At 50.4% G+C, this 23,163-nt stretch overlaps 1 protein-coding gene and 1 long non-coding RNA gene across 5 annotated transcripts in view; one reads left to right on the top strand and one right to left on the bottom strand.

Annotated features, from left to right (window-relative positions):
• Positions 1-6,538, bottom strand: part of SLC25A48 (solute carrier family 25 member 48) — a 14,404-nt gene extending 7,866 nt beyond the window's left edge. The window contains exons 1-4 of the mRNA XM_080555595.1: positions 6,379-6,538; positions 4,473-4,516; positions 1,341-1,412; positions 272-524 (exon numbers count right to left, since the gene is read on the bottom strand). Of these exons, the coding sequence (XP_080411721.1) occupies positions 272-524; positions 1,341-1,412; positions 4,473-4,516; positions 6,379-6,442 (433 nt within the window). The 5' untranslated portion in view covers positions 6,443-6,538. The remainder of the gene's footprint in view (positions 1-271; positions 525-1,340; positions 1,413-4,472; positions 4,517-6,378) is intronic.
• Positions 6,530-23,163, top strand: LOC308177800. 4 transcript variants are annotated; one of them, XR_013939410.1, is made up of 5 exons: positions 6,530-6,719; positions 11,787-11,943; positions 18,078-18,277; positions 18,636-18,730; positions 22,637-23,163. It is a non-coding gene; the product is annotated as an uncharacterized lncRNA (long non-coding RNA). The 4 variants fall into 4 exon arrangements; XR_013939411.1 differs by having other exon boundaries at positions 6,532-6,719; positions 11,787-11,875; XR_013939412.1 differs by having other exon boundaries at positions 6,595-6,719; positions 11,787-18,277.

Raw genomic sequence — 23,163 nt, 5'->3', positions numbered from 1 at the left:
TGCAGCTGGCATCCCTGAAGTGCAGCTGGGTGCCTGAGAACCAGAGACATCCTGAGATACCTTCAATAGGCATAAAGCCAAGAAACCGCAACAACAAACTTATCGCCTGCAAAGGTGAGAAATAGTCTAAAAAGTTGGAAAACATCCTGAGAAGTAGCAGTTGGCAATAGGTACTGGTTGCCACCATCGTGATCCTCACACAGCCATGTGCCAGGTAGCTCCGTACGCCAGGACCAGCAGAGCAAGCAAGAATAAACTTTTGCTTTCCTACCTGTGATGTATGGCTGTGTTTGCATCTGCAGCCTTATCTTCACCAGGTCAACAGGAGTGCCGATCCCGACGGAGACGAACCCCGCCACCATGCTGGCGAGTGCCACGTCGGCCAGCGCCGGCGCATGGGAGGCATCTCCGTGCCGGAGCTGGCTGAGGAGCCGCTGCGTGTTGCTGAAGACACCGAACACCACCGAGCTGTAGACAGCAATGCTGGCCAGCGGGAAGGACATGCCTTTGAAGAAGCCAGCCACCTACATGGGAAAGGAGCAGGAGTTACTAGAGCAGCTTGGCACAGCTGCTCTTATCTGTCTGGCTCGCAAACCGTGGCAAATTCCTCCTCACTGTTCTGCTTGCTCTGTGCATCTGCCTTCCTACTCCGTCCCCAAGGAATGATGAATTGGCTTTCATGTGATGCAAGACAATGATCACTGGATCTTCCTCTTGTCCCTGTTTTCAGGGTTTGGTTGCTCCCATCCCTCAGGCAGGGACGGCAGCACCGGGAACGCTGCCTGCAGGGAGAGGGGAGTGGGGCTGAGCCGCGCAACCACCCGCTGCTCTGTCAGCCAGAGCTGCAAATCCGAGTAGCAGATGCCTCTTGGAAGCAACCGCATGCACATGCTGAGCACATGAAAATTAATTCATAGTGCTAAGGAGAAGATCGTGCCGGATGCGGGAGTACTCTGAAAGCACAAGAAATCACGGAAAAGTCTCTCCTATGGTCAGCTTCTTTCCTGGCATCACCAAAGACAGCAAAATACCTCCGGTAAAGAGTTTTGCTGGCAGGTACAGGCAAAACAGCCGATGTGGGTGTAACAGCCTGACCCATGGGGGCACACGGGCAGTGTCATTTATCATGTCTTTTCCCTATAGGGGTTACCAAGGGAGCTGGCAAGAGTTAGCAAGAGGAGGCTGCAAGGATTCGCAGTCTTTAGTCCTTCTTTAGGCATTGAATGGAATTGCACCAACTTTGGTGTCAACACTGATTTTATATAATTGCTTCATGCATTTATTTATTTATCTTCCTGCATTTTCTACCAGCATATTTGTAAGTATGATAAAGTACTTACAGACTCATTTCTGTACACAGTAAGAACACAGTTGAGTGTATTTCCATATCCTTGTCCAGCTTGCAAACGGGTCTGCAAAACACATTCGTGAAATGTGATTAAAACCCCACACTTCCAGACGGGTGAAAGCTCATGCTATGTAAACAACACGTACTTTGCTTTGAGAGTGAATCCTTGCTTAGCTGTAAAGAAAACAGAGCAATAAAGTAAGATATATATGCATCCACTCCCCTTGAACTTTGCCAGAAGCAGGGCTAAGCAGGACCTCAGGGCTCTGAAGCTGTTCTGCAACATCTGGAACCGATGACTGTCAAATCGCTCTCGAGAGCAGACCAGCTACCCTGTCCCAGCAGATCGCTGGTGTGCAATACCATCACTTGCACGTTCATGATTTATGTAGAAACCGGAGGGTGATGCGGTCTGCTCCGTTCAGAGGCTTTCCGTGGAGGCTGGGAGGCATTGCTGGAGGATGGGGAAAGAGCTCCCCTGGGAGGCTTCCAGGACCCTTCTGCTTCAAGGTGGATTGTAAAGACATACAAATACTAAACAGGACGAAAATAATTCAGCTCTAACTCAGAAATTCTCCGTGCTTCCCTCAAAGATACAGTTTTACATCATTTCCAACAAAGGCATTTTGTTTCTGGAAAGCAATGGCTATTCACCTTCCAAAAAGTGCCTACAACAACTGTAAGAAATGGCCGGTAAATCATGACAAGGTCTGCATTATTCGACATACTTCCCCTCTCACATATATATTTATACACACACATACACTTAGATCATCTTTCACTCCAGCTGTTCACAAGTTTGCAGTAAAATAATCCTTACAAGTAGGTGATGCGTTTTGGGGCTTAGAGGTGGGCGAGGAAATGGAAGCCCCGCTCTGTACACAGGATCTCTTTTTTAAAGAGCGATTTTTTTCTGTAGGAAGACCCTTGCACACGCTCTGTCGGGGATGTTTTTAAGGAAGCTGGGCGGCATTTCTAGCCGTATCCACCAGCACTGCTGCCGGCAGGACACTGGCGTGGTGAAAAGAAGGCTGTAGGGACGGCGCCACCCTGCAATGCTTTTCTTGGTGGCACGGCCCAGGCTTGCAGCAGGGTGAGGCAGGAACCCAATTTAGGTATTTAAAACCCAAAAGAGTGAGTGCCCTCTGGAGTTCGTGCCTGGGGAGAACAGGTGGAATGACCCAACCGTTTGGTCCTGCGCCCTGCCAAGGGCGGAGTCCCGCCCTGGCCAAGCGGTGCCTTTAGCCACCAAGCATCTCCAGCCCAGCACATGGTTCCTCATCTCCCGGGTTGGGAACGCCGCTTTCCTCACCTTGGGCTCCTTCCCCCAGTGCCATTTGGGGCTGTTTTGGCCTCCTTCCATGAAGATGGCCTGCTCTGAACCCCCGGGCACTGCAACCATGGAGAAGCTGAAAGTGGAAGATTTACCGAGCGCTTCCAGAAAGCTCGGACGTGGCACTGCAGCTCCGGCTCCTGCAGAGCATGTTGCTCAAGGTGCCCAGCACCATCCTGCTCTGGGCGCACAGCCCCCTGCTCCCTAGGACGAGCACCGACGTTACCAGGACGCGGCTGGGTGGCTGCAGCACACAGCTCTGCATTCCCCCCTGGCTTGATTTGCACGCATAGCCCACAGGTTCCCATTTGGCCTCCATGGGCTTGTTGTTCTTTCTTTTACACAGTAACCAGGTATTTAGAGGTTCAAGTTAATACATTTTTTGAATAACTGAGAGCAATCGAGTACCCTCACAAGCTGCTCGGTGCAGACCTGCCTCGTAGATAAGCTGAAATCCTTCAGCCCTGTCTCCTCCAGCCGGGGAGCCCCCCGGCCCCAGGGGCTGCCAGTGCCGCCCAGCTGCCCCTCACAGGTCTGCTGCTGCACAAAACCTCTCCTTTCCACTTCCCGACCCCTGAATTTGGACAGACAACAAGTCTGCCTGCTTGATATTCCCCAGCACCGTCCAGCCCCCAGCGCAGCAGCTTCAGGCTGACACTTGCCTTTATAAGCATGAAGGATGGGCTCTCCTGGCACCCAGAAGCTTGGCACAGCCCAGCAGGATCCTCCAGCAGCTATTGCCAAACTCTCCAAACCCAGCAGTGGCATCCCCGAGCTCCATCCTGAGACAGGGATGCCAGCACGGGTCCTCGGCAAGCTGGGACAGAGCCTGCACTGCCGGAGTCCTGCCCGAGCCTTGCTGCTCCTGCTGGGGGCCTGCACCCTTCCCATGCTGTGATGCTCCCGGGGCCGATAGCAGCAGCTTAGCCACAGACAACGGGGCTGGAGAGCTGGCTGTGTGCGGGGGGATGGCTGTGGTGGCCGGGGAAGGATGTGATGTGGGCCCTGCTGGTCCCTGCACCCTCCCCGTGGCCCTCCATGGCTCCTTCAGGTGCAATAGGACCTTTTGGTCTTCGGGTCTGCCACACCTGGCAGCCCCGCCTGGTGCCAGCAGCTTGTGCTAGGTCAGGGCACGTGGGCAGAGCAGCTGAACCAGGAAAGGTGGCCCGAGATGTCGGGCTGTGCGAAAGGAGAAGGGAAGACAAGGGCTTCCCCCATAGCTCTGCACCGGTGGGGATGCTCAGCCCGGCGGGGCTGTGTTAACGTCTGCAGAGGTTGGTGAACCTGCTAGTGAACACCTCCTTGTATCTCTCAGTCCTTCCTTCTGAGGAGTATTTTTCTTACAGGAATAGTAAATATCGCCTGTCATAGCCCTGGGATAACAATTTCAACACTCTGCCCCTACAGGACTGCCGACACTAGGAAAACACACAAAAATGCGCCTGGAGCAAAACAAATACAGTTCTCCCACTGCCCTTTGAATACTTTTTTGTAGCAAAGTTCAATAAAACACCGGCAGAACTGTTCAGTAAGCCCAGCATTACGTAAGGCCAGTTTTGATTTTCAGTATTAATCCTCACCAGAGGAGCTCACACGTATCTGCCAGGTATTTTGGTTTCCCATTCAAAATGAACGCTGGAGAGGGAGAAAGACTAAAGCCTATGAAAACATTTCTAAATTCCCCCTTGGGATGAAAAGAAGGTTTTCTGCAGAGTCATCTCAAGAGAGGCTGCCCCCCTGCCCGCGGGTTTTTTGGGTGGTGCCATGAGAGCGCGGATCAAGGGGTTTTACCTTGATGGTGTCCAGCGGGTGGCCCACAACCACGCTCGCGGCTCCTGGGGAGGAAAACAAAGTTTTACAAAAAATGCTGAAGAAGCTTTTCGGACAGGACAGGAGGCAATGCGTTTGCAGGGGAAGAGGAGGGATTTCCGGGAAAACAGCCATCCTGAGCCAAGCCAGGGTGACACCGCACGGTGCCGCTTCTCTGGCAAGAGGCAGGAGCCAGGCAGACACACCTGAGCTTCTTCCCTGCGTGTCCTCTTGAACTCCAACACCCTTAAAGGTGTCTGAGCGGTAGGAGGGGTGTTAGATGTTAATGTCCTGCCCATTAATGACCCGTTTCCCTTGCACTCCTGTAAACACATTCAACTTTTAGCCTTGACATGGCGAGATTCAGATTAGACGTGAGGAAATACCGTCTGGCTCAGCAAGTGAGCCACTAGAGCCAACTGCAGATGGGGACTGCAAACCCCCATCCTCTGCTGGTTTACAAGCAGCTTACAGGGATACCCACCAGGGGTGATTCGGATAAAGGGGGTCCTGCTCAGTACCAGTCTCTGGAGTCCCATCCAACCACGTTACCTGCACTTTCCCTAGGAGAAACCGTCCCATCCGTCCCATTCCCTGACACCGTCCTGCCCACCTACCCACACCACTTGCTGCCAGGAGCCCCCCCAGCAGGACCGTGTGCTTTCCCCCTGCTCCTGGAGGGCCAAGTGACCCGCGCACCACGGCCAGGACACGAGTTTGTGTGCTTGTTGCAAACAACCCCCGCGGTTTTCAAGGTGTTTGTGGAGATGGTGGATAGTTTGTGCTGCCTCCACGTCTCAGTGTCCCCTTTGCTGGGTTTACACAAGTATTTTTGAGACTATATGAAATTTCACACTCCTAGTAGGTTCAGGCTGCAAAGAGCATCATGTCCTTGGTCAACACCTTATGACTTTACTCAAAATGCATTATTAAAGTGTCCCCGCTTGTCCTGGACGTTAACCTGCAACCGTCTGCGGTCCAGCACTATAAATGAAACCTGGCTGCTGCCACCCAGGCCTGAGGCTGTGTGCTGGTGGCTGGTCACCCCGGTTCCTGCCCCACTCCTGGGGATGTGTGGGGGATATCCTGGGGGATAGCACGGGGCCAGCGCGGCTGACGGAGCGCCTGAGTGCCGCACAGCCTCCGCGGGCTGCATCGATCCGCAAGTCAGTTGCTCGCGTAAGCTTTTGGCGGAGTTTCTGGATTTTTGTCAGTTCAGCTAACCTATTAACCTCGTCTGGCCAGTCAGGATCCCTGAGCACCCCACACCTCCTTCCTCCGCCTGGCATCGGCATGAGCCTGGACAGAGCTCTGGCATGTGGGCACCACGCTCGCCCCGTGCGCTGCGTGTCCCACGGCTGTGCCCCTTCTCACCTGGTCCACCCAGCGGGAACTTTCCCTTCTGTAAGACACCACACCGCTGCTGGCCCTGCACACCTTCACCTTGCCTTTCCTTTCTCTGAGTTATTTTCCCGACGGTTTCCAGCAGCATTTCCAGCAGACCAGCCTGAGCCCCTTCCGTCCCAGCGGCACCCTTTGCTTTAGTGGGGCCGGGGGGGGGGGGGAACAGGAGGGCTGTGGGGGTCCCGGCGCTCCCCTCCCAGCCCCACTACGGAGCAGGGAACCCGGACAAGGGTGCTCGGGGGGGTGTGGGGGGGCAGCGTGGCACTGACACCCGTGGGTGTCCCACCTGCGTGTGCGCAGAGCCCACCGCTGTGCCAACGAGATGCTGCTGCCGTTGCTTAGACCGAAACGACCTCACCTCCAGAAACTGCTTAACCTGCGCTATTTCTACCCAAAACCCCCCCAAAAACCCACGCGTACCCCCCAAAACCCTCCCCTCGCCCCCCCCTGCCCCGCTCCACCGCCGACCCCCGCGGCACCTTACCGCCCACCCAGCCGGCGGCGAAGTCCTGCAGCTGGACGCTGCCCCTGCCCGTGCCCGTGCCCATGCCGGGGGGCCGGGGGGGTGCGGGGGGGGCGCGGAGCGGCGCAGCGCGGAGCCCGGCGGCGCTGCCGGCAGCAGCCGGGGCTTAAAAGCGCAGCGCGGCCGCGCCCGCCCTGCCCAGAGCCCGGCCCGGCGGGGAGCGGCCGCGCAGGGGCCGGGGGGGGGCCGGGGCTGGGGCTGGGGACTGGGACAGGGACAGGGACAGGACCGGGGGTCCCCGGGCTGGAGGTGTCCCCCGGCACCCGGAGCATCCATCCCGGGGGGGCGGCTGCCGCGGCCAGGTAAGGCTGCTGCGCACGCCGGGGCTGGTAGAGGTGGGGGGGGGAGGTGGGAAAGCAGAACTGCTCCCTCTCTGCTCGGGCGGTTGGGGAAAGGATTTATTTACTGGAGGGAGAAGCCAGGGATTGCAAGGAGTTGTTTATAAATTCTCAAAGTGGAGGAGTCCGGAGATAAAGTTGTCTCACGCCGCTTTGCACAAGCGGCAAACATCGCCGCGTGCCGCTGAAATCCCACCGCAGCAGTGAAGGATCGCTCCCTGTCCCCTTCCTTCCCCAGAGCACCCACAGCTCGCTTACACCCCTGTTGCCTGCTTGTCCCCCAGCCCTGCCGTTCCCTGGCTCAGGAGCCCAGCCCTGTTTGGTTTCGCTCTGGTGCCAGCTGTGCGCCCGCAGCCCGCTTGCCGAGCGCTGCGACAGAACCGCAGGAGGGACGCGCCAGGTGCCCAGCGCGTTGCTCCCCAACCCTTCTCCGGTAACTCCTCACATACCCGTCTGATCCACGCTGCAGACTGGACTCAGTTCCTTGTGTGGATAATACCCGACTTTAAGCCCTGCCTGGCTCTTTTGCCCCCTGCGTTAGCAAAATCTGATGCCTTATGTCTGAATTGAATTGAAATGTGTCTGAATTATGTCTGCATCCGGCCATGGAGCACGTCCTTTAGCTCCTTAACCGGATCGCTTCAAGCTCTCTCCCTTGCTCTGACTTCAGGGGCACGACTTTGCTCTGCGCAAGACGTGTTGGCCCTTCCACACCATACATCTGCCCATCGGCATCGGTTTCCTGCAGCCCGAAGCGAGCCCCATGCTGCAGAGGTCAGACTGCTGCAGGCAGCAGCTCCTCGGATCCATTTGGGATGCCTTCTGAAAGGGTTGGCATCGGGCTTGGTACATCGCCTTCCCGGAATACCACGTTGGTTTTGTTGAAACCTATTTTGTCTGCGTATTCTGGCAAGTGCAGAACATGTTGGTAGCTCGTAAACAAGAACTCCTGAACACCAAAATACTAGATTAAAATATAAATATTTAAAATTTTGGCTTAAATGATTGGTATTTGAATTTCCATTGGAAAAAAAATCGACATTTTCCACAAAAAGAGACATGATTTTTCAAACTGACCCTAAAACAATGTCTCCTTATGTGCGCGCACACATACACAAGAAATGTTATCACTAAGTTGGCTGAAGGGAGCTTTTATCTGCTTCTGGAAATTTGATATTAGGTGTGTGGTTATCAGCTCAGATCATCCACGGCTGAAACCCGAGATTTTTCGATGTATATAACCGAGCACCTTCTCCATGCAGAGGCTGCTCCCCAGCCACCAGGTCTCTAACAGCGGGCTGGGGGGGCTGTGCTCCTGCGTCAGTGCTGGAGACAGGACGCGTGCACAGGCGCCTTGTAAGCTTGTCAGCTGTTTGTTTTCCCAAATATATTTGTATCCCTCCTTTTAGAAAAATTCCATATAGGCAGTAATACAGAAAGAGGATATTCTCCTCATTTTCCATGCATATTTTCTCGCAAAGCCAGGAGGAAAGCTGGCTGACTGAGGTAATTATTCAGATAGCAGCATCAATCATTAATCACGGGAATTCTCTCTAACTCCAAGCAAGGCATTTCCATGCCAAATTCAGAACATCTGCTCACTCAGGGAAACGGTCTTTGTGCAGTGCTGGACGGAGGGCTGGAAGCAAGTGGTGTGGAGACTTGTTAGCAAGCGCTCCCAGCCTGGAAGAGCGGCGTAGAGGAGCCAGGGTGGGTGCAAAAAGGAGCTGAGCTGCTCTTGATGGTGCTCCTGTGTCAGGACAGCTCCCCGCTTTGGGCAGGGGCACTAGCAGGAACATTTTTGCACTGAAAAATACTTGCCAGCCTGCTGCCGAGTCCCGCCAGCGGGCTGAGCATCTCCTGTCTCCAACCAGACGGCATCAGGTGTGCTTCTGCGTGCTCAGACCTGTACGGCTCCAGCTCCCAGGTCTGCTCTTACTGACAGCAGCGGCAGTGTCCTGTGGAGAGCTGGAAAGGGATCCAACCCTGCTGCTGCTCTCGGTCCCAGCCTGGGTCTGCAGCCGCTCACAGGAAGCACTGGCTTGGGGGGGATGAGCGTGGTTTTGATTAGGGACGAGGAATCTGCTGCCTCCTGCCAAGAGGGGGAACGGGGAGGTTGTGTCCTCCTGAACGTTGCTGTTTCTTCTTCCTCCTCAGCACAAAGCCGTTGCTTTTCACGCCACGGCACTCCCCTGTCCAGCAGGTGCCAGTGCTAGAGGTGCAAGGCAAGGAGCTTCCCACACCTTCCGGGGGGCCCTGCGGTTCCTGTGGGCGAGGGACTTGGTAACTCGTGGCCGATTCGCACGTGACCACGCTGGCAAATAAAAGAACGACTCAGCAGAGAGGGTATGTGAGAGATGAAAAGGGATTACGCATTTCTCATCCAACTGCAAAGGATCTGCGGACTGTGATGCGTTTTACTGCAAATCCTGCTGATCCAGGGATAAATTGCCTTTAAATATTAACCTTTTAATAACATATTGTGGCTTCAACTGCTGGGCAAGATACAAGCAAAACAGCATTAAACTTTGCTGCTGTGGCCAGAGTCACAGGGCACTGGGGTCTAATGCCTGGGGTCTCTTCAAGGGGCTGCGTCCCATGAGCAGAAGCCAGCAGGTTACAGTACAGCCCCCCCCCCCCCCCCCCCCGAGCAATGTGCAAGCTGTGATAAGGGGGCAGCTCCACGGGCTGCATCTGCCAGGCAAATCCAGGCAGCGGGAAGTCAGGGGCCACATGGCAGAAATAGCTGTCCCCTCCAGGAGCTACCCACCAAGCTCCTTTTTGCGGGCAGGGAGACATAAGTGCTTTCTGCAGGAATGTGTAGAAGGTGGATTAAGGACTACGAAGACTGGGAGCACACACAGAGTCCCCACTATCAATGGCTGCAAAGCTCTTCTCTGCCCTTCCCTGCCCTCAGCCTGGTTACATCTTGCTGGAGAAATCCTTTCCCAGGAAGAATTAGGCAGTGAGGGGAATCCCCTGCTCTTTTCATCCCCCTTTTTCTTATTCTACTCTATAGGGAACATCTCTGCAAGATGTCTGGAGTAACTGGTGTCCCATGAGGACAAGATATGTCTTTAGACCCACAGGCAAGACTCAGCTGGGACTGCAGATTCACAAAATACCTCTTTGCCATCTCCCTCATTACTCAGCAGCCCTTTTTGTCAGGCATCCCAAAACCCCGTTTGCCTGTCCGACCACCACGTAGTGCCCAGAGCTGGGCAAGTTCAACCGAGCTTCCCAAAGGTTTTGAGCAACACAAGAATCTACCTAACCCCACGGTTGGATGGACACTGCTGTTGTAAAAGTGATGTTAATTATTAAAATAGACAGCACATAGGGATGAAGTCTTCCAGAAACATTCTCACCTCTCCTCGCCCCAAATTGTCAGTGCAAATGCTGAAGCAGACCTGAGAGGAGGTGCTGGGGATGGGGAGATCTCAGGGGTACATCCAACGCGTCCCCCAGACCCTCGAGCACCAGCCAGCGCTCAGGGCAGTGCCCATCAGCCGTCCCCAGGCTCCTGCCAGCAGGAGGGCCACGAAGAGCCCTCTCCCACGTCCTGATGTCTTCCTCTGCCACAGCTCCTGGCAAGCAGGAGACACGGCCACATCTGGAGTCTGGAGCTGCAGCCGTGCTCCTGCACAGGAACCATCCCCACGAGCCACAGGGGTTTTGGCTGGGGTGAGCTGGCTCGGTGCAGACATGCTCGAAGCAGGGAGCAGAGCAATATTGCAACAGGCGGCCGCAGCACGGATGGAGAGGCACTTTTCCCCGCCGTGCAGGGACTAGACAGCCAGCTGTGACTCACGCTCCCTGCTCCCATCCCCCAGGTCCGTTTGCCACACTGCAGCCATTGATAAGACCTTGAAAGAGCAGGAAGTTTCCCTGGCAGAGGCGCCTGGGCGGGCATCGTGTGGTTGTACTGCTAATGAGCCTAAGTGGAGCACTTTGCCCAAAGCATTTACGAGTTTCCAAGCTTTGACTGTAACACCAACAGCCGCCTGCTTGGCCGCTACCATGCTCCGTATGCAAAGGGACACTGCCACCAGCACCACCGCCGTGCCAGCTTTATTAAGGCAGAGAAGACAGGGAGCCGCCGACGAGAAGATCGAGGGACGGGTTTGTGTTCAACCAGTGCACATTGAGCAACGCGGGCCGTGCAGCCTGCGATAGCAAGGTGACAGTCGTGGAGATAACGCTTCCCCAGCTCTCTCAAGGGAATGGGGGCTGTGACCTGCTCTCCTCTGTGTTAGACCCTCCACGCTCACACAGAGAGAACTGGGGCATGTAGAAAGAGCAGCGGAGCAGGGAGGAGGTTTACTCTGAGGTTGGAGGCAGGAGTGTCTCTGGAAGCTACAAGCAAGCTGCAAGCCTGGGGAGCTTCATGCTCCATCAGCCAAGCATCTGCAACAGCCACCCTGAAGTCCTGGAAATAGCTGCAGGGAGGATTGTGCGTTTGCCACCCTCTGACTGCCCAGGGCTGGGGGACAAAGCCTTGCCCAGGCTCTCCCAGCCCTCCTCCTAAACCCCAACGATGTTAAACGTGACCGTCAGGTGTTACCTCCCCGGCAGTGACCTCCCGATGGACAAAACGTCCTTGAAAGTGCCCCTGGCAGTTAACCAGGTCCTCTGGGGTTTTCATCCCTTGGACGGTGGTTGGTGCTTTCAGCAGAAAACCGAGTCATTTTGTTCAAAGAGCTGAATGAGAAAAGCTGAGCCTCAGCCAGTTTCTATTGGAAAACAACAGTGAAAACATGGAGGAAAAAAAAGCTTTGAAAGAAGCGTGGAGCCCTAAGAGAGGTTTGTCAGCTGCGGTGGCTGTCCTGCCCTCTCTGATGCTGGAGGGAAACGGAGAGGACAGGAGCCAAGGGGGAGGGGGAGGAGGTGTCTTCTTTGGACGGGTTTTGTCCCTACAAACTTTACATTTCCCTCCCTCAGCTGTCAGTGCCCGAGTCTTTGCAGTCAAAGTGGGACCATTTGCAGACAAAGCGGGACGCACTACAGTGCATTTTGTCTGCCCTGTTTCAGGTACCTGCCCGAGGATGAGCTGTGACTTGTGACCCGATGGGAACCTAAGCCCAGCTGTACACATCTGCACCCCAGAGATCCGCGTTTAGGTAAAATAATCCCCACTCCTGGCTTTCAGGTCTCATCTCATGCCAGACAAGAGCCAAGGACTCAGCAGGTGAGAGGAGCTCCCTTTGAGCTCCGGCTTCATGAGATCACTCCCCTCCTGCTAACACAGATGCGGTGTTTGGCATGTGCACTAACAGCACGTGAGTGCACAGCTTCCCACGCAGACCCCGTTGGCAAATGGAAATGCGAAGAAAACATTCTTTTCTGCTTATGGAAGCTGGATATCTAACTCTTTGGAAAAACTAATGGCAATTTGGAGCTTGGCTTTTGTAAATTGCCCTGAAATTCTCACTAATTGCGAGCAATTATTTAGTCCTCAAATTTAGTGTTGTGGGTTTGTGTGCGTGTGTGTGCGCATGTATGATTGTCTTCAGCTAAATATAGTTTCCTCCATGTTTACCCCTCCGAGCATCCTTCCACCCTTCTGCTTCTATTATTCTCTTGGAGGAAAGGGATTTTGTTATGCTGCCAAGCCCAGCTGGGCTGGGGTAGCAGCTCATCATCAGGGAACGAGGAGCAGGCTAATTTTAAAAGGTGAGCACTGCTATTTGCACGGAAACATCTCTGCAATCAATAACACCAGGAGGAAGAATGGCAAACAGAGTTAAACCGAGATCTTTGAAGTTGCAAATCCTAATCAGAACACTTGAAATCTGCAGGAAAATTTACTCGAGAGATGCAAACACCACTTCTTTGCGGGCAACAATTTGACTAAACAAGCACAGTGAGACAGTTTCTCATTTATGTTAATGGAGAAGCGTCTTTTGTTCGTGTTCAGTCCCACTGATTCCCTGCACACAATGTCCTATTTAAGCTCCATTAATTCACTGCAGAGACTGTAGGAAGAATTCGTGTTCATCCTTGTTGGGAGGACTCACAAGTTCACCACTAGTGAAAGAAAAAAAACTGAAGATAGCAGCAGTGAAGGGCTCAAACTAGAAAATAAAAATAAAAATAAAAGAGAAAGAGAAAATTGGAAAATTAGAAGTGGAGCCTTGTCTCCGCTGAAGACATCCTGGTTGTGCCTAAGGCAGGAATTCACCCTTCAACTTCTTTATGGCAAGTATCCGACTTGCCTTTGTCAGATACTTTGTCGGAAATGTGATCAGAACCGTGCCTTTGGGACTTTTATCCAAAGTTGAAGGAAATTCTGATTCTTCAGAATGTGCTATTTTTGCAAAAGGCTCATCACTCTGAGTCCTTATTTCAGAGTGCCCCTCGGCGTGACCACTACCAAAAGGAAGTTACGCACGAAAACTTCGGGTCGAGCCTGGAGCAGCGATAGGAGTGGCTCTCTGGTTTTCCCAGCGGATATTTATTGCTGTTGCGGTGATAGCTAATTGCCTGATTGTAATTTGTACCTGATCGACACCTTTCCTCCAAAACCTGGGGAAACAAATAGAAAAATTTGCTGTGATACATTTCTACAAGCCACAAGGGCCCCATTTCGGTACCCGGCAGAAGCCAAACCCACAGGAGGGATTTCCACCTGCTCCAGCAGCTGGTGGTTTGATAATATTTGGGCAGACAGTGCCACCAAAAGGAAACGTAATAAACTACCCAGCCAAAAAAAGCTTTTTTTTCGGTGCTTTCCGAGCAGTTGCCATGACAACTGTCCCTCCACAGGCCTTTGCTTTGTTCCCCCATCAGCTCCTCAGACCAGCTTTGGTGCATCCGTCTCTATCAGATATGCGGGCCCAAAGTACCAGGGATGAAAAATTAATGGTTTTGGTCATTCAGCTAAAAACTTCCTTCTTAGCCTAGCGGCTAAAGATTTTTCAGCCCTATGCAACAGTCTCTTAAAATTGCTTGGATACTAAATCGCAACACGTGGAGAAACTTTATTCCTTGAGGGTTTTTAAATAACCTGTTCCCCCATCTCCTGCAAGGCAACACTTTACTCGTGCCTCTGATGAACTGGCATGCTTCCTCATTTTTCTTCAAAGCAGGCATTGCAGGGGGAAATTAGAAATACGGGAGTTTGCCTGGATCCCTAAAGCACCCGCTGGTGTAGGTGACATGGCTCGTGGATGCAGCTGAGGGGCTGAGCACGGCTCTGTCCCACGGGACCCCCGGAGCATCGGTGCCGGCCCTTCCCCAGGCGGTGCAGATGATGCGCTGGGTGCTAGAGGGGCCGTACAACAAGCCGAGAGCACAACGGCACGTTTGTTTCATTATATGAGAATATTCTCATTTATTTGGGAAGATGGTGACAGTGATTTTGTGGTGCTGGGTTTGTCTGGGCTGCTCGGTGACTGCAGGGGGAGCTCCTCAGCTGCGCACCGGGGTGGTCCCAGGTGGTGCCTGGGCTCAGGGGTTTCACCCACCGGGGATCCAGCATCACCTTTCAGGAGGCACTAACAAGTGTTTCCCTCCTTCCGTGTAATTCAAACCTTCATTTTCTGTTTCCAAAGGCACCTTCTTGCCCTAACTAATGATAAAACCAGACTGTGCTTTCCTTTGATTTTTCCGTAATTCAGGAAAAATTGCCACCAGGCTGAAGGTGCCACTATGAGGCTTGCAGGGAGCCTACAGGGACGGGGACAGGGACACGAGTGGCAGGCAGTGGCCGGGGCAGTGAGACTTCTCCGACCGATGACATCCTGGAGGTGCTTTCACAGGACTCAGCCACTGAGATCGTTTTTTTTTTTTAAACAACAGCTTTTAAATCCATTTCATTTCAACATTAAATGCATATGCCATGCTCATCGACAGCTATGGGATGGTTTAAAAAGCTGTTTTCTTCCCTTAAAAATCCTGCCACGGTTTTACTCCTGATTGCTCTCGGGTTCCCTCTAATCCTGCTGTCCAGCAGAGGCTGCAGCAGTTCTTCCATGCCTCTGCTCTGATGCAGACCACCTCTAGGACCGTGATTTGCAGCATTTGGTTTGTCACACAAGCAATTATTTTCCGTTCAGTGAGTACATGCAGGTGCCAACTAGCAGATGCAGCCAACAGACTGGTTTGAAAGGGCTAAGGGTGGCAAATGCCCTTTCCAGTCTGGACTGTGACATTTATATATACGGAATAAAGTTATTTGCCCAGGTTGTTTTTTGTTTGTTTGTTGTTTGTCTGTTTGGTTTATTTGCTTGATATTAGTTTCAGCATCTTTTCTCTGGCTTTCTGCCTATCCCTGTCAGAAAGAGTAGTGCCAGAGGAATAAATCCAAAGCTGATTCAATTTTTGTCGCTGCTGCTGCATGAGGATTGGGGCAGACATGGGTGAGTGAGGACCCTCCCAAAGGCAGGCTGGGGCTGTGCGGGGAGGTGGGGTGGGAAGGAGGGGAAGCTCCTATTTCAGCACTGCTTGGACGGGGCATGAGGTACCCTGTGTTCCAATGGCAAGGGCAATGTGATTGCAAAAAGGCTGAGACGAAAGACAAGAGTGAGAAAAATGCTCCTGGTGAGAGACTTGAAGGAAGCACCAGATGACCGTTTGCTGAACTACCCCAGAATCTTCCCACTCCATCTGCTGTTGCTGCTTAGTGGAAAAAGGATGAAAATCATGCAAATCATACCAAAAACTAGATGTACGGAACTGCTGTGCATGAAGGCAAACAGAAACACTCAGCTTGTTTTATCACCCACTAGCTGCTTGCTACTGCACAGCGCTTCCTCCAGCCTGTGCGACCCAAACCTCAGAGCTGCACCTGGAGGTGCTTTGGCTGGACGTGCTTTGTTCACCCCCATCACTCAGCACCCCGGCTCTGTCTGCAGAGCTGCCCTGGCTGTGTGGGCACTGGGAAATCTGAAGGAAATGAGCTGCAATTAGTGCCAGCAGCACCAGTGGTGCTGTTAGCACCCCTGGCAGTGCCTCTCCAGCTGCCAGGCTCCCCGCTGCCTTCTCTCCTCTTTGTTGTAGGAGTTTTCATGTTTTATTAAACCTCAGAATTCCTTGATTATCCGTGAGCAGTATCATCCTATTTTCTGGCCTTTTTTTTTTCCCCATGAGACAGCAGTACTGATTTTTGAGGGGGAGAAAAAAAAAGAAAAAAGAAAAAAAAAAAAGAGCTCATTAGCTATTTCCTTGCTAGTGATTCAAGAGTGCCGTGGTTTCCCTTCAGCTCCTCCAGAGTTTTCAGTAGTTCCTTCTCCTGTCCATTTTCCGTGATAACTGAGTATGAGAAACATCTGCACCCCATTAGGAGCAGCTTTGGGTACATAAAACTGAATACAAAGGGTAAAAAAATGTTTGATGGCCGAGTCACGCTCTCATCCAGGAAGCAATCTGGCAATCAGCACAGGGTCCCTGGAGTATCCAAGCTGAAAAACAGGCTCGACCCTCATTTCTAGCACATCAGTGAAGCTACTTATTCTGTTAAAACACTAAATCTGCTATGAATCATACCTAGAGCATGAGGAAGCTGATGTCTTCTGTGTCACTTAACGCTGTAGTCCTCCTTTTTGGTACAAACTATCCAGTGAAGTGCTGTCACCGTGTTACCACCCAGAGAGAGGGGCTTTTACCCACTTTCTGGCTGCTACAGAAATCGCCTTCATGTATTCTTTTCTCAGAAGGTGGCACTCAGTGCTAGAAACCCGACCCATCAAGAAGCTTCAGGTAGATCTGATTTTGGTAAACTGGGGGCTGTTTGGCTAACCTGCCAGACAGCAGGGATGTGTGGTTAATGTGGACACCTCCGTGGGATATGTCCCTGCTGGACTCGGGCCCTGAGCCAACCACTCCCATGGGCTGGCTGTACACCCCAAATGCCTGCCTGGTCGCACAGACGCACCCTCTGCGACCTTTTTTTGGGAAATTCGGAGGCCGAGCAGGCCAGCCGGAATGCCCAGGCCGCTCGACTTAAGGCACAGCCATTAGTGCCACCAAGAAGACCAAGTACAGCCCTGAAATGAGCTCCTGGTGCTGCTGAGGGAAGCAGGGGCCCTGCCTGGGCCCTGCGGGGCTCGGCCTGCCTCAGCGGGCCTCAGGCCCCGGGCCTGCTCCTTCTGGCGGCCAGCACACGGCTGGACACCGTTACCACACTTTCACAGCTGCGAGGACGTTTCTGTCAGTCCCTGAAGACGACTCAGAAACATTCACCTGGCTTTTATTTTATTTTATTTTTACATACAACCTGTTCGCGTTTTCTCTGCGCCCACGTGATCTAAAAGCTATTTTGCGCAGTCTGACTCCCAAGCTGAAGTCTTTGCAGGCTGAGGACTGTTTCAGGCACAAAGGCTGACCGCATTTCATATCCTCATCTGCTGATTTTCTTAGTCTTTATGTGGATGTAATCACAAGATTCATGTTCCTACTTTCAAGTGAGAGCACAATCAAAGAAATAATATCCACCTAGTCAGGGTTCAGACATGCCTGGGGAAGGTAATAAAATATTAAAAAAATGGAAAATGGTTTTCGTGCTGTCTATTGCTGCAGCTGAGAGAGCATTGCTGAGAGCCGGGAGGAGATTCCTCCAAATTTAATAGCCAAGACTTAGATGGATAACTAGAAATAAATTAAGACAATCTTAGACCGGAGCCAAATGGCCTGCTACAGTGTAGACAGAGGATCATGGCTTGGGAAGCATGGTGATTAATTTGTTTTCATAGAGTAATTACCAATTAATCATTTGGCTAATGATGTTGTATTATGAATTAGTTATAAACAGACTTCATCCCAATTATAAGGACTCAACTAGATCATTTAATTGAATGTTTATTCTTCCAAAAGTGCTTCACAAGACTTTTTTAGCAGCTGAACACATACATCTAACCGGAAAAAGGCACACGTTTTAAATCACCGGCTGCTAAAGATGCCTTAAATTACACCCTGTTGTAATTAGGAGGCTCAGTGGTGTATCTGTAGCTGAGCTTGACCTCTGTAATAATGCTAGTTGTTTAAGCATGCATTCATTCTTTTACATCAGATCCTTTTCCCTGAAAATGTTGGTATTCAGTGTTGTTGTTTTTTTAACTTCATCAGATAAGTGGGACTAAAATAAACATTCTTCTCTAGTCTGACACGTGGCAGCATTAACAACGAGTTGAAAATAAAATTGCACATAATAAGTTGTTTAGAAGAATGTCCTCGAAGTTGCTGCATAAAATACCAGCTGTACATAGCAGTATAATACTTAGCAATTCAAGCTCCCCCCTGGGGGTACATCTGCCAGATATAAATATTAATGAAAGGGAATTGTGACAGAAAGATTAAGATTCATTAATCATTATTATTATCCAGCATCAGGTGCTAACAGGGCAGCTGCTTGGAGGGAGGCGCTGTCACCTTGACCTCGCACACACATTTGTGAGGATGCCGTAAGAAAGTGAGGTCTTCAAAGGAGGAAACAAACACACTGCTGCTCGATGTGGAGGACTTCGGGAGCAAACCCAAAGGTCTGTGGCCGTGTGTGGAGTCCCCAGGAGGATGCGGTGGGACAGGTGAGGACGTGGAGCACAGCCTCTGGTGTAAGCAGACAGCATAGCATCCTCATTCTTTGCATTGCCGGGTCGATTCCTCCGGTTGATTTCCCCTCTCCTTGGGATCCACATGCAGCCCATATGCTGACAGCATTGCAGCTATGGGGAAAATATGGTCAGAGAAACCAGGAAAAGCTGCAGCTCACATGCTCCGGTGGGATACAGGAGATTTCATAAACTTTCCCATCTGACATGTTGTTCAAACACTTTGCAGCTGTCAGAGCCCTATTGTTCAGGTTTATATTGTGCTGGCTTTATATTTTGTTGTTGTTGTTTTGTTTTGTTTTCATTTTGTTTTGTTTTGTTTTTGATGTCTCAGCCATTGCAGAGCTTCAGAGTGGGAAAGAGAGGGAACTGCAGCCTTCACACTGATCCTTGCCTCCCAGCCATTTTGGTGTCTATTTTCACAGCCAGGTGAGCTGAACTCCTCACTCTCTGCCACACTCCCTTTGTCCTGCACATACTGCCAGCTGCCTTCAAACCTTGTTCCAGCAAGAGTTTCCATTTTAACTGCTTGCATTTGGCTTTACTTCTTAGTATTACCCAGCAAGAAACGTGCTTGCTCCTTGGTCCAATTGCAACAGAAGCAATTTCACACCTACCCCAGACTTTGCATTCTTTTTTTCTAAATTAATAACATGAGAAGGTGCCACAGTTTTTCCCCGGACTACAGGCAACCACCATGCAGGCTGCTGCGCTCCATGCAATAGTACAAGAACGCCATACGCTGGGTGTACATGCTGAGAAATGCAGCACTAGAAACACAGCCATTCCCTGGACCTCTCAACAAGGCAATGTTTCAAATATTGGCTTGGAGGAGCCCAACAGATCAGGTGATCCTGTCGTAAGACTGTCCTGGGAAATACATGTCCCCATTGAAATCCACCAGTAGCAGAAACTAGCCCAAGGACACCGCCCTCGATAAAACACCGTTAACTAAAATACATAGCTCGTGCTTTTTTTTCCACGTGTGAGACTCTAATGGCTGCTGCAGAAGCCAAAATAAAGACTGCATAACTTGTATCAGGTGCTAGCATTGCTGCCTTATCCACACCTGCAAACCTCATCAGCTCGCATTCCTGGGAAAGGCGAAAGTGCCCTGAGCAGCCTGGGAGTCTGGCGGGAGTTAATGAGAACTGGTAGCACTGGGGTAGGGACAGGTAGATTTATGGGGGATTGCGTAGGTCAGGGGGCTTATTTGTTCTCTCCTCATCTGTTCCCACCTGTATCATTATCCAGGAAAGGATTACAGGCAGAAACAGCCTGCGCCTTCATCCCAGCACAGCTTTTCTCTTCATTTTTTAGGGAACAGTTGCTCTGGGCAGAAACCACACTTGGATTCCTCACACGTTCATTCTGGTGAAAATTAAGAGAGATAAAATCTACCTAGATAGATGGATATCTGTCTATCGAGACAGATATAGATATATACTTGTATGTCAGGACAGACTAACCAAATCTGCTTCAGGGGCCAGGTGTGACTGGGAGCACAGCTGCTTCCTCTCCTGAGGCACCAGCTCCCATTCACATCGCTGGAGCTTGCATCTCTTCCTTCCCCATCCATCCATATGTCTGTTTATTCCTGGGGGTTATTAGCCCTCAGCACAGCCCTTGGGCACTACATTCAACTTATTCCTGTTCAGCAAAACGTAGTTTATAATGTTCAATGTGGTTCCTAAATTGCAATGGCAAAACAAAGAAGGACAGGATCAGCCTGTCTCAGCCATGTTGTTCACCCAGCTAGAGGGCTTGCCAGCGATGTTTTTGTGCTGCTGTCTATACAGGAGGTATATATTCCTTCACCACTTCAAGGTGTCCTCTCATCACTCACGGTAAATGCCATTCTGAATGGGAGCCAACTTGTTTCATGTTAATGAATCACTTCCACTCCCCCGATCACTTTGCTGGGAGGGGACCTGTTTAAGCTTCTTTGTTTAATGCTGGGTTCTGCTTCTCTCTGATAAGTGCTACTTGCCAAAAGCTTCCTTTCTAACGGAGTTCAAAGTGAAGTTATTAAGTCATATACGTCGACGTAATCAGGGTTTTGGAGAGGAAAGAGAGCTTAGCTAATCGCAGTCCTTGGGGCAGGATGCACCACTGATACTGTTAAATGTTGGTGAGCTAATTTTCTCCCTAAAACGGCATCTGCTGGGGTTCAAGTCACAGAAGTGAACATTTCAGCCTGTCGCTTTGCACCAGATGGGGGAACTGTGGGCCCAAGACCAATGTAGCTAAGGCTGAAGGAGTTTTCTTATAGATTTTAGGACACTGTGTCAAGATCTAAGGCCTGAAGTGCTCTAAAAGAAAAACTCCCTTTTTGCTGATTTCAGAGACAAATTCCACACCCTGCAATGTCTATGTGAACCATTATACTGACTTTGAAGTAGACTTTTCCCTAGGGGTATGCAGATTAACAAACCTTGTGACTATGTCCTTTTTCCCCCTTTCCAAATGAAATCTAACATCAGCTATTGAGAAAGAAGAACCTGCGTTAGAGCAAATCCCCAAAGACAGTTATGGTCATCACCACTTTTGTTATTAAAGGGCATATTTTGCTGTGGTTTGTTTGGTTTGCTTTATGAATTAACTTTGTGAATTCATGAGATTAAAAGCTTAAATGGGATCAATGAAGACTACACAGCATGCATCAAAGTAATTGCGGATTGTTTTTCCAGACTCCAGAAGACCAGTAATATTGAAGTACTAAGGGTTTAGAGCAATAATTATGAATTTTTCAAATAGAGAGATGAAAGGAAATACATTATCAGTACACTCAGCTGAACTCAACGGTTTGTTATTTCCAGCTGACTGGGACCTCTCTTGGGGCAAAGGTACATGATGTCCTCTCGAAGGTAGCAATCTGATCCACTGAGCAGTTTGAGAAAAATCATTTGCTGTCTGTGTACAGGATGTTAACTATGTGGAAAAGTAATAAAGCAGCGTAAGCCTTAGAGAGAATCACAGAAACTTCCAACGCTGCCTCCCATCCTTTCCTTTTTACTTCAGAGAAAAGCTGGATGGAAAATATATTAAAATCATGAGGTTTGTTCAGCTCCAGTTTCCAGATGGCAACATACGATATATTTGCTGGCATTTGCTTAAAACTAGGCTTTTCTGATCCAAAAGGGTAAAGCATGTAATATTCTCATCTCCCAAATCCTTGATTTCAGATGTTTGTAGTTCCCATAAATTATCAAGTACAGCCAATAGAAAGTAGTTTTTATGTAATGGAAGTAAGAGAGATTTGTGGATTTGATATTACATAGTGTGAACTATTTTAATATGTTGAATTTATAGAAAGGCTAAATTTAATATTCTCATAACAAATCACACCCAATTTTCAGACAGAATTGCCTCCCTCCTCTACCCAATCCCTTGAATTGAGATGATCCCACAGTATTTTGTATGGCCCCCTTTCAAAATTCCCAACACGTACGCCTTTGTGCTTAAAACCAGAAGCTATTTCATACAGCCTGACTCAGTTCAACCAGAGCCTGATTCTTCTTGTTATTTGGTGAGAAGGCGATGACTGAAGAGGATGAGTGGCAGGACAATGTTGCTGTATCCACCAGGTCGGGATGCAGGTGGGAAAAGCATGCTGGCTGCTCTACTTGCATTCCACTTCCAAGCCAGGCAGCTGCGTGTGGACGTTGGGATGAATTGTCACCGATCCGGCTGACCCCAGGTTTCCTGTAACAGCACCAAGCTCATGTCCACTGTGGGACATATGAGCTGCTGCCTAGCGGTGGTGCTTTGGGGTTTATACTGAGCGGTGCAGAGCAGGAAGACTAGGGTCAAAGTTCCTGTCCTCTGTTGGGTCCCAGCACCCAGCCAAAATCCCTTCCCTGCCTGTCAAAAACACCCAAGTGCAGAAATCATTACCCAAATGGTCAGGTGGCTTACAAGGCTGTAGCCTTTCTGGTCTCAGTGCCACATGCACCCGTGGGAAAAAGTGGTCTAACTATGGAGATGTGAAATAGCCAAAAACGATGTGTTTTACCTCTTGGATCACTGAGAGAAAATAGGTAACATCGGTACATTTAGCTGCAGGCTGCAGACCTCTAAAGAGAGGTATTTAAGTTTACTGCAACAAGCATGGAATCGTTACAGAAGCACTCAAAGATGCACTAAATTTCATGGTTGGAGTAAATGTGTCTATTTTGAAGAGAAACTGCCTACACACATAGCAGGAATAGGAAAAAGACGTGTTTCATCAACTTGTGTGGTGTCTCAAAGAGGTGACATAGTTGGCAGTACGGGCAGTATGTTGCAACATTTCACAATTGCGAAGAAAACACTAAGTTGAGCTTTTCTGGACAGATCCTCATCTGGTGTAAATCAGTGAAGCTTCACCAAAGTCAAGTTGCTCCTGGATGCCGTTGTCCAGTCTTCCAGAGTCAAAACTGATGTTTCATAGAAGCCCGTGGTTGCACATATTAAAGTAATCAAGAGCATTTTCATTACAGACTGTGCAAGTGAAATGAAGACAGACATAATGGAAATGTGTTCAAAAAGTTTTATTGACAAAGATTTTAAATAAAAATGCTTTTTTTCTCCTGTGTATGACTGTTGTCTAACAGATGCCATTAATACAATGGGAGGATTGTAGTGGAGGGGAGAGGAAATGTATTTCCCAATCCCTACTGGAAATTATGTCTCCGCTTAATTCCTCCAAGCAGCTTAGATTTAAATAATTCTTATTTTTTCCCATTGGCCATTTCCCATGGCTGCACATCCCTTCTGCACTGGCACTGTCATTTCACTCGTTTCACAGCTGTCAGGGGTTCCCATGAACAGGTCACCATTGGCCCTGGCAAAAGTATAGTTCATACTGGGCAATCTGACGG

The sequence above is a fragment of the Anser brachyrhynchus genome (genome assembly GCF_964034855.1).
Source record: "Anser brachyrhynchus genome assembly, chromosome: 14".
Classification (NCBI taxonomy): Eukaryota; Metazoa; Chordata; class Aves; order Anseriformes; family Anatidae; genus Anser; species Anser brachyrhynchus.
This window is presented reverse-complemented; position numbering and strand designations above follow the sequence as displayed.